Source organism: Delphinus delphis, chromosome 18 (assembly GCF_949987515.2).
Source record: "Delphinus delphis chromosome 18, mDelDel1.2, whole genome shotgun sequence".
Taxonomy (NCBI): Eukaryota; Metazoa; Chordata; class Mammalia; order Artiodactyla; family Delphinidae; genus Delphinus; species Delphinus delphis.
In genome coordinates, this window is record NC_082700.1 from 13,733,027 (window position 1) to 13,747,893 (window position 14,867).

Here is a 14,867-nt window from a genome sequence, read left to right on the forward strand (position 1 = left end):
CGGTTTCCCGGCCTCCGCCCCTAGGAGCTGATTGGCAGAAGTCGCTACCCAACCCTCGTCTCGGGGCCTCCTCCCGGGACCGACGATTGGCCTCCTGGGAGGACTGGAGTAAGGGGGTGCGAGGGGAGGGATTTCCCTCAAAGCTCAGGGTCCCGGGCCCTGGGAGGGAGGAGTGCAGGGACTCAGTTCTCCGCTCGACTGAGCCGCGAGCCGCGGAGCTGGACCGGCTGGGACGGTTTAGCCTCCCCGGCAGCTCCGGGGACCGTGCCGAGCCTCTTCCCCATCCTTCTGGTCCAGCCTCGGCTACAGCAGGAACCCCCGGGCGCCGTGCGGAGTTCCTGGCACTTTCCGGAGGGCTCTCTTACCACCTGCCCCGGACTGGGACTGACTGCGCTCTCAGGGCGACCCGTCCGAGCCCTAACATCCGGACCATGCACGCAGCCCGGACCCCCGGGATCACTGCCCGCGCGCGCCACGCAGCTAACCCCACCACCTCTCAGCTGTTGCCTCCGCCGCCGCCCCGGCTGGTGCTGCTGTTTTTGCTTCTCCTGTCACTGGTAAGCCGCGTCCGGGCACAGCCCCCTGACCCCGGCCGGGCGTTGCTGTCCCCGGATCTCGCGGGCGTTGCAGGAGTCCCCTCCGAAGAGGCCATAGTGCCGGCGAACCGCGGGCTCCGGGTGCCCTTCGGCCGTGAGGTCTGGCTGGATCCGTTGCAGGACCTGGTGCTGCAGGTGCAGCCGGGGGATCGCTGCGTAGTGACCGTGCTAGACAACGATGCGCTGGCCCAGCGGCCCGGCCGTCTGAGTCCCAAGCGCTTCCCGTGCAACTTCGGCGCTGGCGAGGTGCGCTACTCGCACCTGGGCGCGCGCAGCCCGTCGCGGGATCGGGTCCGGCTGCAGCTCCGCTACGACGCGCCGGGAGGGGCGGCAGTGCTACCCTTGGTGCTGGAGGTGGAGGTAGTCTTCACCCAACTGGAGGTTGTAACTCGGAACTTGCCCCTGGTCGTGGAGGAGCTGCTGGGCACCAGCAATGCCCTGGACGCTCGGACCTTGGAATTCGCCTACCAGCCCGAGGCTGAAGAGTGTCGCGTGGGCATCCTTTCGGGCTTGGGCGCGCTGCCTCGCTATGGGGAACTCCTTCACTACCCGTCTGTCCCGGGACGTGCCAGCGAGGCGGGCACCCAGGAGCCGCTCCTGATGGACTGCAAAGCTTTCCAGGAGCTAGGCGTGCGCTACCGCCACACGGCCCCCAGTCGTTCTCCAAACAGGGACTGGGTGCCCATGGTGGTGGAGCTGCGCTCACGAGGGTCTCCTGTGGGCAGCCCTGCTTTGAAACGCGAGCACTTCCAAGTATTGGTGAGAATCCGAGGAGGGGCTGAGAACACTGCACCCAAGCCCAGCTTTGTGGCCATGATGATGATGGAGGTGGACCAGTTTGTACTGACCGCCCTGACGCCAGACATGTTGGCCGCCGAGGATGCTGAGTCTACCCCGGACTTGTTGATCTTCAATCTCACCTCTCCTTTCCAGCCTGGCCAGGGCTACCTGGTGAGCACTGATGATCGCAGCCTGCCCCTCTCCTCCTTCACTCAGAGGGATTTGCACCTCCTGAAGATTGCCTATCAGCCCCCCTCTGAGGACTCCGACCAGGAGCGTCTCTTTGAACTGGAGCTGGAGGTAGTGGACCCAGAAGGAGCAGCTTCAGAGCCTTTTGCCTTCATGGTGGTGGTGAAGCCCATGAACACACTGGCTCCAGTGGTTACACGGAACACTGGGCTCATTCTCTATGAGGGCCAGTCTCGGCCCCTCACCGGCCCTGCAGGCAGTGGACCACAGAACCTGGTCATCAGTGATGAGGATGACCTAGAGGCAGTACAGCTGGAGGTGGTGGCTGGCCTCCGGCATGGTCGCCTTGCCCTTCTGGGTGCCTCGAGTGGCAACCCTGCCCCTAAGACATTTACGGTAGCTGAGCTGGCAGCTGGCCAAGTGGTCTACCACCACGATGACAAAGATGGCTCCCTAAGTGACAACCTCGTGCTTCGAATGGTGGACGGAGGGCGCAGACACCAGGTGCAGTTCCTGTTCCCTGTCACCTTAGTGCCTGTGGATGACCAGCCGCCAGTCCTCAATGCCAACACGGGGCTGACACTGGCAGAGGGTGAAACCGTGCCCATCCTGCCCCAAGCTCTAAGCGCAGCTGACATGGACTCAGATGACTGTCTGCTGCTTTTTGTGCTAGAGTCGCCCTCCTCAACTACAGGGCATCTGCTTCTCCGTCAAACCCATCCTCCCCAGGAGGAAGAGATGCTGATCGGGGGCCCTTGGAGAAAACAGGGAGTGTTCTATGAGAAGACGGTGACAGAGTGGCAGCAGCGAGACATAACGGAGGGGAGGCTCTTCTACAGACACACTGGGCCTCACAGTCCTGGGCCAGTCATGGACCAGTTCACATTTCGAGTCCAGGATAACCATGACCCCCCTAACAGGTCTGGGCCACAGAGGTTTGTGATACGCGTTCATCCCGTGGATCGCCTCCCTCCAGAGCTGGGCGGCGGCTGCCCCCTTCGGATGGTGGTACAGGAATCCCAGCTCACGCCACTGAGGAAGAAGTGGCTGCACTACACTGACCTGGACACAGACGACCGAGAACTACGCTACACGGTGACACAGCCCCCAATGGACACAGATACAAACCACTCACCAGCCCCACTGGGAACCTTGGTCCTGACGGACAACCCTTCAGCCGTGGTGGCCCATTTTACACAAGCCCAGGTCAACCACCATAAAATTGCTTACAGACCTCCAGATCAAGAACTGGGAGTGGCTGCCCGAGTGGCCCAGTTCCAATTCCAGGTGGAGGACCGAGCCGGGAATGTGGCTCCAGGCACTTTTACCCTTTACTTGCAGCCAGTGGACAACCAGCCACCTGAGATCCTCAACACTGGCTTCACTATTCAGGAAAAGGGCCACCACATCCTGAGTGAGACTGAGTTGAGTGTGAATGATATAGACACTGATGTGGCCCACATCACTTTCACTCTCACACAGGCACCCAAACATGGCCACATGAGGATGTCTGGACAGACACTGAGTGTAGATGGGATTTTCCACTTAGAGGACATAAAACAGGGTCGGATTTCCTATGCCCATAATGGGGATGAATCTCTGACTGATAGTTGCTCCTTGGAGGTCAGCGACAGACACCATGTGGTGCCCATCACTCTCAGAGTGAACATCCGGCCAGTGGATGATGAGGTGTCCATGCTGAGCCTTCCTGCAGGCACGCTGGGGTCCTATCTAGATGTTCTAGAAAATGGGGCTACTGAAATCACTGCCAGTGTTATCAAGGGGACCGATGAAGACACTGATGATTTGATGTTGACTTTCCTCTTGGAAGATCCACCCTTATGTGGAGAAATCCTGGTCAATGGAGTTCCAGCAGAGCAGTTTACCCAAAGGGACATCTTGGAGGGCTCAGTCGTTTACGCCCACACTAGCGGGGAGATAGGTCTATTGCCCAAGGAGGACTCTTTCAACCTGAGTCTGTCAGATATGTCTCAAGAATGGAGAATAGGTGGTAATACTATCCAAGGAGTTACCGTGTGGGTGACCATCCTCCCTGTTGACAGCCAGGCCCCAGAAATTTCTGTAGGTGAACGGTTCATAGTGATGGAAGGTGATAAAAGTGTTATAACCTCAATGCACATAAATGCTGAAGATACTGATTCCCTCACTGATGACATCTTGTGCACCATAGTTATTCAGCCTACCTCAGGTTACGTGGAGAACATCTCTCCAGCCCCAGGCTCTGAAAAATCAAGAGCAGGAATTGCCGTAAGTGCTTTCACTCTGAAAGATCTCAGGCAGGGTCATATAAACTACGTCCAGAGTGTCCATAAAGGAGTAGAACCGGTGGAAGACAGATTCATATTTCGTTGTTCTGATGGCATTAACTTTTCAGAGAGACATTTTTTCCCCATCATAATCATTCCCACCAATGATGAACAGCCAGAAATATTTGTGAGAGAATTTATGGTGATGGAAGGCATGAGTCTGGTGGTCGATACGCCCATCCTCAATGCTGCTGATGCGGATGTTCCCCCAGATGATTTAACTTTCACTGTTACCAAGTTTCCTACCCACGGTCACATCATGAACCAGCTGATAAATGGCACGGTTTTGGTCGAAAGCTTCACCTTGGACCAGATCATAGAGAGTTCCAGCATTATTTATGAGCACGATGACTCAGAGACTCAGGAAGACAGTTTCATGATTAAACTAACAGATGGTAAGCACTCTGTGGAAAAGATGGTCATCATTATGATTATCCCCGTTGATGATGAGACCCCCAGAATGGCCGTCAATAATGGATTGGAAATAGAAATTGGGGAAACCAAAATTATCAACAACAAAATATTAATGGCAACTGATTTAGATTCTGAAGACGAATCCTTGGTTTATATTATTCGTTATGGGCCAGGACATGGCTTATTACAGAGACAAAAACCTATAGGTGTCTTTGAAAATATCACACTGGGCATGAATTTTACCCAGGATGAAGTGGACAGGAACTTAATTCAGTACGTCCATTTTGGGCAAGAGGGCATTCGGGATCTAATTAAATTTGATGTGACTGATGGAATAAATGCCCTTATAGATCGTTACTTTTATGTGTCTGTTGGGAGCCTTGACATTGTCTTCCCTGATGTGATAAGTAAGGGAGTGTCTTTGAAAGAAGGTGGTAAGGTCACCCTCACAACAGACCTACTAAGCACTAGTGACTTGAACAGTCCTGATGAAAACTTAGTTTTTACCATCACCAGGGCTCCCATGAGAGGTCACTTAGAATGCACAGACCACCCTGGAGTAGCCATCACATCTTTCACTCAGCTCCAACTGGCTGGCAACAAAATCTACTACATCCACACAGCTGATGATGAGGTGAAGATGGACAGCTTTGAGTTTCAAGTCACTGACGGACGTAACCCCGTCTTCCGGACATTCCGTATCTCCATCAGTGATGTGGACAACAAAAAGCCAGTGGTCACCATCCATAACCTGGTTGTCAGCGAAGGAGAAAACAAGCTGATTACGCCCTTTGAACTCACTGTGGAAGATAGAGATACTCCAGACAAACTCTTGAAATTCACCATCACCCAGGTGCCTGTTCATGGTCAACTCCTATTCAACAATACCAGACCCGCCATGATTTTTACCAAGCAAGACTTGAATGAAAACTTAATCAGCTACAGACATGATGGCAGCGAGTCAAGGGAAGACAGCTTCTCCTTCATGGTGACTGATGGTTCCCACACAGAGTTCTATGTTTTCCCTGATACAGTATTTGAAACAAGAAGACCCCAAGTGATGAAGATCCAGATCTTAGCTGTTGACAATAGTGTCCCCCAAATTGCAGTGAACAAAGGGGCTTCTACACTTCGCCCTCTGGCCACAGGCCACTTGGGGTTCATGATCACAAGAAAAGTATTGAAAGTGGAGGACAGAGACAGCTTACGTTTTTCTCTTAGGTTTATTGTGACGGAGGCCCCTCGACATGGATATCTCCTCAACCTGGGCCAAGGCAACCACAGTGTGACTCAGTTTACACAAGGTATGGTTCACTTTTATTTCTTTAGAATCAAAGGGCACTCCAGGGCTTCCCTGGTGGCACAGTGGTTGAGAGTCTGCCTGCCGATGCAGGGGACATGGGTTCGTGCCCCGGTCTGGGAAGATCCCACATGCCACAGAGCGGCTAGGCCCGTGAGCCATGGCCGCTGAGCCTGTGCGTCCGGAGCCTGTGCTCCGCAATGGGAGAGGCCACAACAGTGAGAGGCCCGCATAACGCAAAAAAAAAAAAAAAAAAAAGGCACTCCCAGTCTTATTTCTTGAGATATGGCTGTCACTGAGAACTTCGTAAATAGAGCATCAAATTAGAGTCCAAGGGAAGGGAAGAGAAGAGAAGGGAAATGAAGGGGAGGTGAAAATACAGGGACTCTCTTTCCTGGGAGAACAGCTCCCTTCTTGCCATATGTCCTACTGCAGTGACCTTTATTAGAAGGAGTATCGTATTTTGAAAATACAAGCTAAATTGTCAAAGGAGGAGCTCAACTTTGGTGAATTAAATTTAAAGCAGGCTTTCCAGTTCTGCTCTGTTAGCCACACCCGTCCTCTGAGCAGCCTGTTTTATATGCTGCACACAGTTCATGAAGCATGTTAGCATCTTAGAGAAAGATGTGCTTTCTAAATTCTATATATCCACATTATTATTATTATTATCATCACCCGCCATTCAAATAGAACCTTCAAATTTATATTATTTTGATTGCTCTTTTAGAGGATTTGTTCTAAGTCTGGTATAGTTGTTAGAAACTTTGTAACGAAAATAAAAAGATGTATTTATATTTACTTCGTAGATTTTATAATTTTTATAAGACTTTATGACTTAGGCTAACACCAGTCCAAAGATGTAAGAGGTAAACACCTATCTAGATTTAGAATGATTATATGTACAAGGCATGCTACAACAATCCACACAAGAAAAGAAAGTATACTTAATGATGTATAAGAAGACAATAAGTCCACCACCAAAATATACAACCCCTTCATTGTTAAGAACCTGCAGATATGTTAACAAGATTAGTAGTAGAAGGAAGAAATTATTTTCTCATTTCAAACCTCCTCTCTGCCCTGTTTCAAACGCAATAACCAACACCGTTGCCTGAAGCATCTGCATCCTTGAGACTAAAGCATTTTTGTAACCTCCGTTTTCTTTGTGTGTGGACAGAATCTGAGACAGGAAGGGCAGGTGACCTGCACAGAGTTACTCAGTGACTAAAGGGAGAAGCCCATTCAATCTGCTGGCTTGGGAGTTAGAGCTCTGTTTTCTAGAACGTGCGACTTTCATTACAAAGGGCTTTGGGTTGCTTTCATGAAAATCTCACCCTTGTCAGAATGGAAACCAGATGGAGTTAAACCCCAGGGCTTCCCAGGGGGAGTGTTCTTTTCCTGCAGCAGTGTTGTGCTCTTAGATAACAAATGCTTTAATAAACATGGATGTTGCAAAGTGTAGTGTTAAAGTAAACTGCTTCTCTGTTTTAGATGCTGGCAAATAGCCCTACACTCCAACCTCCTGATTCTTGGCTGAAAGCCTGACTATATCCTAGGGCTTGCAGGGACAGGAAAACTTCAGAGTGCCAGTGTCATGCCAGACCAGCAGGAAACTTTTGTGTGAAGGCTTTCTGAGGGTAGAAATGCATGCAATCTTAGACTGGTTTATTTTCATGGAAAGTAAAGCGGATGAAAGGAATATGGAAAGGATATTCTTTACAGGATTGAAAATGTTACTTCAAATGACTCCTCTGATGAGAAAATATAACCTGATTTTAGAGATTTTTTTTTTAAAAGAGAAGGAAAATAAGCAAATGATTTAATTTAAATTCTATGGACCAAGTCCAACAGCTCAAAATATTGGAATATTATTTCCTAAATATTGAGCCATAAAATTCTGCTATTTCATTACAGGCTGTTGCTCTATCTGTCATTGACTTGACGTCACCATGATTACTTTTTATAGTCATCTGTAAATATAGAGTAGCTATGAGTTTATTATAAAAAGTGAAGATAAATTTTTAAGGTTACATTTTAAAAGAAATCATCACGTTCCAATAAGAACCCAAATGTTGACTAGGAAAATTGTTGGTATTTAATCACACAGGACTCATTACAACAAGTTGAGGCTGGAGTTTGGTTCATAGGAGTTATTTATGGAGATTAGATAAGTGAGTAAAAATGGAGAAACCTCCATTATAGAGCTACCAAGGCTGCTCTTACAGTAGAGAAACTAACAGCAGTGACTAAAGTGAGGACTGTACTGTCTTTTTCTTTGTTTTTGTTTTATCTTGAAGGGATGAGATGAACTCTATTTTGATGGATTTTCAATGCACTGAATTAAGTCCACTTAGCACATATGGCTTGGGAAGGCTATTGCCAAATAAATTGACTAAATGGTCCCTAGGAGAAAAAAAAATATTTCTAAAACTTATTAAATTTCACTATTAGGAAAAGTAAACAAGGTAGAATTAGACAAATTAAGGAAATTATTTAGTTATTTCAAATTTTGCTCTTTCTCAAGGTGCCCTTCCCTGCTCTCTCCACCCCACATCTAAATCACTTGTCTCAAGTACCTGGATTTTTTTCTCTACAATAAATACATAATAATATCTTGTGGGAGATAATTTAGAAATCAATTTCAGAAATTTCCCAAAGGTAGCCAGGGTGTGACTACCAGGAATGTTAATGAATTTAGAATTAAAAAAAAAATAAAACATGGAATGATTATGTAGATAAACTGAAATAAATGTGATGCATGTTTAACGATGAGAAGAAAATCTAGTTAATTGTTAGACGTTTACTGAAAGAAAATAACATTTTGGCTGAGGTTTTTATCTTCCTAATACTTCTGTGCCTTAAGAAGCAAGTGTTTATATGTATATTTGTAGTGTGTTTTGTTATTTTTAGAGGTACCTGTAGAACAACAGTGTTAGGATCAAAGTCTTTACTCACTTGAGATTATTTAAAAGCCCCCTTTCGAACAATGCATTATTAACAGAATTATGAAAAGGGTTGTAGTTTGTTTCATCTAATCGATAGCCCAGGCCTAACTTGGAGAGAAAATTTGACACCTGAATGTCTTATAATTGAATTCATGTTCTCATTACTTTAAAACAGAAAAGTTCTTAAACATCAGTCTTGAAGAGGTATTTTATTTCAATGAAACTATCTCCCAAGTACTATAGTTTCTGCTTAGAAAACATTGATACAGGGATTGAGTATTGTTGTTGTTGTTTTTCCTATAGTGGAGCCTTTAGATTTTCTTATAGAGTTAAAGAAGAAATGGGAACATTGGACAAAGGTCTTCCCCACATGACCGGAGGATGTTGTCTTTATGCTAAGGACCTATAGTCAGAGCAGAGTTCACTTCATTCCTAAACCGATAATTTAAAGGTTGTAAAAGTTAAGAGTTGTAAGAGAAAACAGGTAAAGAGCAGTGCAGGGGGCTTCATTACCCCCAGAGAGATATCATCCATTCGAAGGGAGAGATGCAGGTGTGGACCACGAGAACTCCGGGCTCTTTCATTTTAGATTAACAAATATTTGAGCCTTTACTGAATGTAAGATCCTGAGCAAAGGACTGTGGAAACAAAAAACAGATTGGAAAAAGAAATTTTTAATCTTCTACAAAAGGCAGCCATGCAGAAAGAGGCAGAATTTGGGGAGATTACAGTAGAGTTAGAAAAGAAATGCTAAGGGAGAACAACACATCTTGAACTTGCTTCACCTTTAGGTATCTCTATTAACAAGAAGGTACTATTAACTATTAAATCAGATTTTCCCCTCCTCAAATGTCTGATTGTAAGCAAGTCACCTTCCAAAACTGTGTGAGCCAAGGTAGATCATATGTTTCACATCTGTAAAGCGGAGCTATAGAAATTCATGGAGTAATTTGTTGATTCTAATACTTTGCATCACTTGATACTATTCTTTGATAAAATTATTTTCTTTTTTTTTTACATCTTTATTGGAGTATGATTGCTTTACAATGGTGTGTTAGTTTCTGCTTTATAACAAAGTGAATCAGTAATACATATACATATGTTCCCATATCTCTTCCCTCTTGCGTCTCCTCCCTCCCACCCTCCCTATCCCACCCCTCCAGGTAGTCACAAAGCACCGAGCTGATCTCCCTGTGCTATGCGGCTGCTTCCCACTAGCTATCTACCTTACGTTTGGTAGTGTATATATGTCCATGCCTCTCTCTTGCTTTGTCACAGCTTACCCTTCCCCCTCCGCATATCCTCAAGTCCATTCTCTAGTAGGTCTGTGTCTTTATTCCCGTCTTACCCCTAGGTTCTTCATGACATTTTTTTTTCTTAAATTCCATATATATATGTGTTAGCATACGGTATTTGTCTTTCTCTTTCTGACTTACTTCACTCTGTATGACAGACTCTAAGTCTAGCCACCTCATTACAAATAGCTCAATTTCGTTTCTTTTTATGGCTGAGTAATATTCCATTGTATATATGTGCCACATCTTTATCCATTCATCCGATGATGGACACTTAAATTGTTTCCATCTTCGGGTTATTGTAAATAGAGCTGCAATGAACATTTTGGTACATGACTTTTTTGAATTATGGTTTTCTCAAGGTATATGCCCAGTAGTGGGATTGCTGGGTCATATGGTAATTCTATTTGCAGTGGCTGTATCAATTTACATTCCCACCAGCACTGCAAGAGGGTTCCCTTTTTTCCACACCCTCTCCAGCATTTATTGTTTCTAGATTTTTTGATGATGGCCATTCTGACTGGTGTGAGATGATATCTCATTGTAGTTTTGATTTGCATTTCTCTAATGATTAATGATGTTGAGCATTCTTTCATGTGTTTGTTGGCAGTCTGTATATCTTCTTTGGAGAAATGTCTATTTAGGTCTTATGCCCATTTTTGGATTGGGTTGTTTGGTTTTTTGTTATTGAGCTGCATGAGCTGCTTATAAATTTTGGAGATTAATCCTTTGTCAGTTGCTTCATTTGCAAATATTTTCTCTCATTCTGAGGGTTGTCTTTTGGTCCTGTTTATGGTTTCCTTTGCTGTGCAAAAGCTTTGAAGTTTCATTAGGTCCCATTTGTTTATTTTTGTTTTTATTTCCATTTCTCTAGGAGGCGGGTCAAAAAGGATCTTGCTATGATTTATGTCATAGAGTGTTCTGCCTATGTTTTCCCCTAAGAGTTTGATAGTGTCTGGCCTTACATTTAGGTCTTTAATCCATTTTGAGCTTATTTTTGTGTATGGTGTTAGGGAGTGATCTAATCTCATACTTTTACATGTACCTGTCCAGTTTTCCCAGCACCACTTATTGAAGAGGCTGTCCTTTCTCCACTGTACATTCCTGCCTCCTTTATCAAAGATAAGGTGACCATATGTGCATGGGTTTATCTCTGGGCTTTCTATCCTGTTCCATTGGTCTATATTTCTGTTTTTGTGCCAGTACCATACTGTCTTGATTACTGTAGCTTTGTGGTATAGTCTGAAGTCAGGGAGCCTGATTCCTCCGCTCCATTTTTCGTTCTCAAGATTGCTCTGGCTATTCGGATTCCTTTGTGTTTCCATACAAATTGTGAAAGTTTTTGTTCTAGTTCTGTGAAAACTGCCAGCGGTAGTTTGATAGGGATTGCATTGAATGTGTAGATTGCTTTGGGTAGTAGAGTCATTTTCACAATGTTGATTCTTCCAATCCAGGAACATGGTATATCTCTCCATCTATTTGTATCATCTTTAATTTCTTTCATCAGTGTCTTATATTTTTCTGCATACAGGTCTTTTGTCTCCTTAGGTAGGTTTATTCCTAGATATTTTATTCTTTTTGTTGCAATGGTAAATGGGAGTGTTTTCTTGATTTCACTTTCAGATTTTTCATCATTAGTGTAGAGGAATGCCAGAGATTTCTGTGCATTAATTTTGTATCCTGCTACTTTACCAAATTCATTGATTAGCTCTAGTAGTTTTCTGGTAGCATCTTTAGGATTCTCTATGTATAGTATCATGTCATCTGCAAACAGTGACAGCTTTACTTTTTCTTTTCCGATTTGGATTCCTTTTCTTTCCTTTTCTTCTCTGATTGCTGTGGCTAGAACTTCCAAAACTATGTTGAATAAGAGTGGTGAGAGTGGGCAACCTTGTCTTTTTCCTGATCTTAGTGGAAATGCTTTTAGTTTTTCACCATTGAGGACAATGTTGGCTGTGGGTTTGTCATATATGGCCTTTATTATGTTGAGGAAAGTTCCCTCTATGCCTGCTTTCTGCAGGGTTTTTTTTTTTATCATAAATCGGTGTTGAATTTTGTCAAAAGCTTTCTCTGGATCTATTGAGATGATCATATGGTTTATCTCCTTCAATTTCTTAATATGGTGTATCATGTTGATTGATTTGCGTATATTGAAGAATCCTTGCATTCCTGGAATAAACCCCACTTGATCATGGTGTATGATCCGTTTAATGTGCTGTTGTATTCTGTTTGCTAGTATTTTGTTGAGGATTTGTGCATGTATGTTCATCAGTGATATTGGCTTGTAGTTTTCTTTCTTTGTGACATCCTTGTCTGGTTTTGGTATCAGGGTGATGGTGGCCTCGTAGAATGAGTTTGGGAGTGTTCCTCCCTCTGCTATATTTTGGAAGAGTTTGAGAAGGATAGGTGTTAGCTCTTCTCTAAATGTTTGATAGAATTCGCCTGTGAAGCCATCTGGTCCTGGGCTTTTGTTTGTTGGAAGATTTTTAATCACAGTTTCAATTTCAGTGCTTGTGATTGGTCTGTTCATATTTTCTATTTCTTCCTGATTCAGTCTTGGCAGGTTGTGCATTTCTAAGAATTTGTCCATTTCTTCCACGTTGTCCATTTTATTGGCATAGAGGTGCTTGTAGTAATCTCTCATGATCTTTTGTATTTCTGCAGTGTCAGTTGTTACTTCTCCTTTTTCATTTCTAATTCTATTGATTTGAGTCTTCTCCCTTTTTTCCTTGATGAGTCTGGCTAATGGTTTATCTATTTTGTTTATCTTCTCAAAGAACCAGCTTTTAGCTTTATTGATCTTTGCTATCGTTTCCTTCATTTCTTTTTCATTTATTTCTGATCTGATTTTTATGATTTCTTTCCTTCTGCTAACTTTGGGGTTTTTTTGTTCTTCTTTCTCTAATTGCTTTAGGTGCAAGGTTAGGTTGTTTATTGAAAAATCAGCTGTTAACCTTATGGGGATTCCCTTGTGTGTTGCTTGTTGTTTTTCCCTTGCTGCTTTTAATATGTTTTCTTTGTAATTATTTTTGATAGTTTGATTAATATGTGTCTTGGCGTATTTCTCCTTGGATTTATCCTCTATGGGACTGTCTGTGCTTCCTGGACTTGATTAACTATTTCCTTTCCCATATTAGGGAAGTTTTCAACTATAATCTCTTCAAATATTTTCTCAGTCCCTTTCTTTTTCTCTTCTTGTTCTGGACCCCTATAATTCAAATGTTGTCCCAGAGGTCTCTGAGACTGTCCTCAGTTATTTTCCTTATTTTTTCTTTATTCTGCTCTGCAGTAGTTATTTCCACTATTTTATCTTCCAGGTCACTTATCCATTCTTCTGCCTCAGTTATTCTGTTATTGATCCCATCCAGAGTATTTTTAATTTCATTTATTGTGTTGTTCATCATTGTTTGTTTCATCTTTAGTTCTTCTAGGTCCTTGTTAAATGTTTCTTGCATTTTGTCTATTCCATTTCCAAGATTTTGGATCGTCTTTACTATCATTATTCTGAATTCTTTTTCAGGTAGACTGCCTATTTCCTCTTCATTTGTTAGGTCTGGTGGGTTTTTATCTTGCTCCTTCATCTGCTGTGTGTTTTTCTGTCTTCTCATTTTGCTTATCTTACTGTGTTTGGGGTCTCCTTTTTGCAGGCTGCAGGTTTGTAGTTCCCGTTGTTTTTGGTGTCTGTCCCCAGTGGCTAAGGTTGGTTCAGTGGGTTGTGTAGGCTTCCTGGTGGAGGGGACTAGTGCCTGTGTTCTGGTGGATGAGGCTGGATCTTGTCTTTCTGGTGGGCAGGTCCACGTCTGGTGGTGTGTTTTGGGGTGTCTGTGGATTTATTATGATTTTAGGCAGCCTCTCTGCTAATGGGTGGGGTTGTGTTCCTGTCTTGCTAGTTGTTTGGCATAGGATGTCCAGCACTGTAGCTTGCTGGTCTTTGAGTGAAGCTGGGTGCTGGTGTTGAGATGGAGATTTCTGGGAGATTTTCGCCGTTTGATATTATGTGGAGCTGGGAGGTCTCTTGTGGACCAGTGTCCTGAAGTTGGCTCTCCCACCTCAGAGGCACAGCCCTGACTCCTGGCTGCAGCACCAAGAGCCTTTCATCCACACAGCTCAGAATAAAAGGGAGAAAAAGTAGAAAGAAAGAATTAGTAGAAGTAGAAAGAAAGAAAGAAAGAAAGGAGGGAGGGAGGAAGGAAGGAAGGAGGGACGGAAGGAAAAAAAGAAAGGAGATAAAGTAAAATAAAATAAAGATAAAATATAATAAAGTTATTAAAATAAAAAATAATTATTAAGAGAAAAAGAATTAAAAAAACAAAAACGGACGGATAGAACCCTAGGACAAATGGTGGAAGCAAAGCTATACAGACAAAATCTCACACAGAAGCATACACATACACACTCACAAAAAGAGGAAAAGGGGAAAAATCATAAATCTTGCTCTCAAAGTCCACCTCCTTAATTTGGGATGATTCGTTGGCTATTCATGTATTCCACAGATGGAGGTACGTCAAGGTGATTGTGGAGCTTTAATCCGCTGCTTCTGAGGCTGCTGGGAGAGATTTCCCTTTCTCTTCTTTGTTCTCACAGCTCCCAGGGGCTCAGCTTTGGATCTGGCCCCGCCTCTGCGTGTAGGTTGCCGGAGGGCGTCTGTTCTTCGCTCAGACAGGACGGGGTTAAAGGAGCAGCTGATTCGGGTCTCTGGCTCACTCAGGCTGGAGGGGAGGGAGGGGCACGTAGTGCGGGGCGGGCCTGCGGCGGCAGACGCCGGCATGACGTTGCAGCAGCCTGAGGCTCACCGTGCGTTTTACCGGAGGAGTTGACCCTGGATCCCGGGACCCTGGCAGTGGCGGGCTGCACAGGCTCCCCGGAAGGGGGGTGTGGATAGTGACCTGTGCTCGCACACAGGCTTCTTGGTGGCGGCAGCAGCAGCCTTAGCGTCTCCTGCCCGTCTCTGGGGTCCGCGCTTTTAGCCGCGGCCTGTGCCCGTCTCTGGAGCTCCTTTAAGCAGCGCTCTTAATCCCCTC

At 44.7% G+C, this 14,867-nt stretch overlaps 1 protein-coding gene across 1 annotated transcript in view; it reads left to right on the forward strand.

Annotated features, from left to right (window-relative positions):
- Positions 1-431: 431 nt before the first annotated feature.
- Positions 432-14,867, forward strand: part of FREM2 (FRAS1 related extracellular matrix 2) — a 152,875-nt gene continuing 138,439 nt past the window's right edge. The window contains exon 1 of the mRNA XM_059996086.1: positions 432-5,610. Coding sequence (XP_059852069.1) covers positions 432-5,610 — 5,179 coding nt within the window. The remainder of the gene's footprint in view (positions 5,611-14,867) is intronic.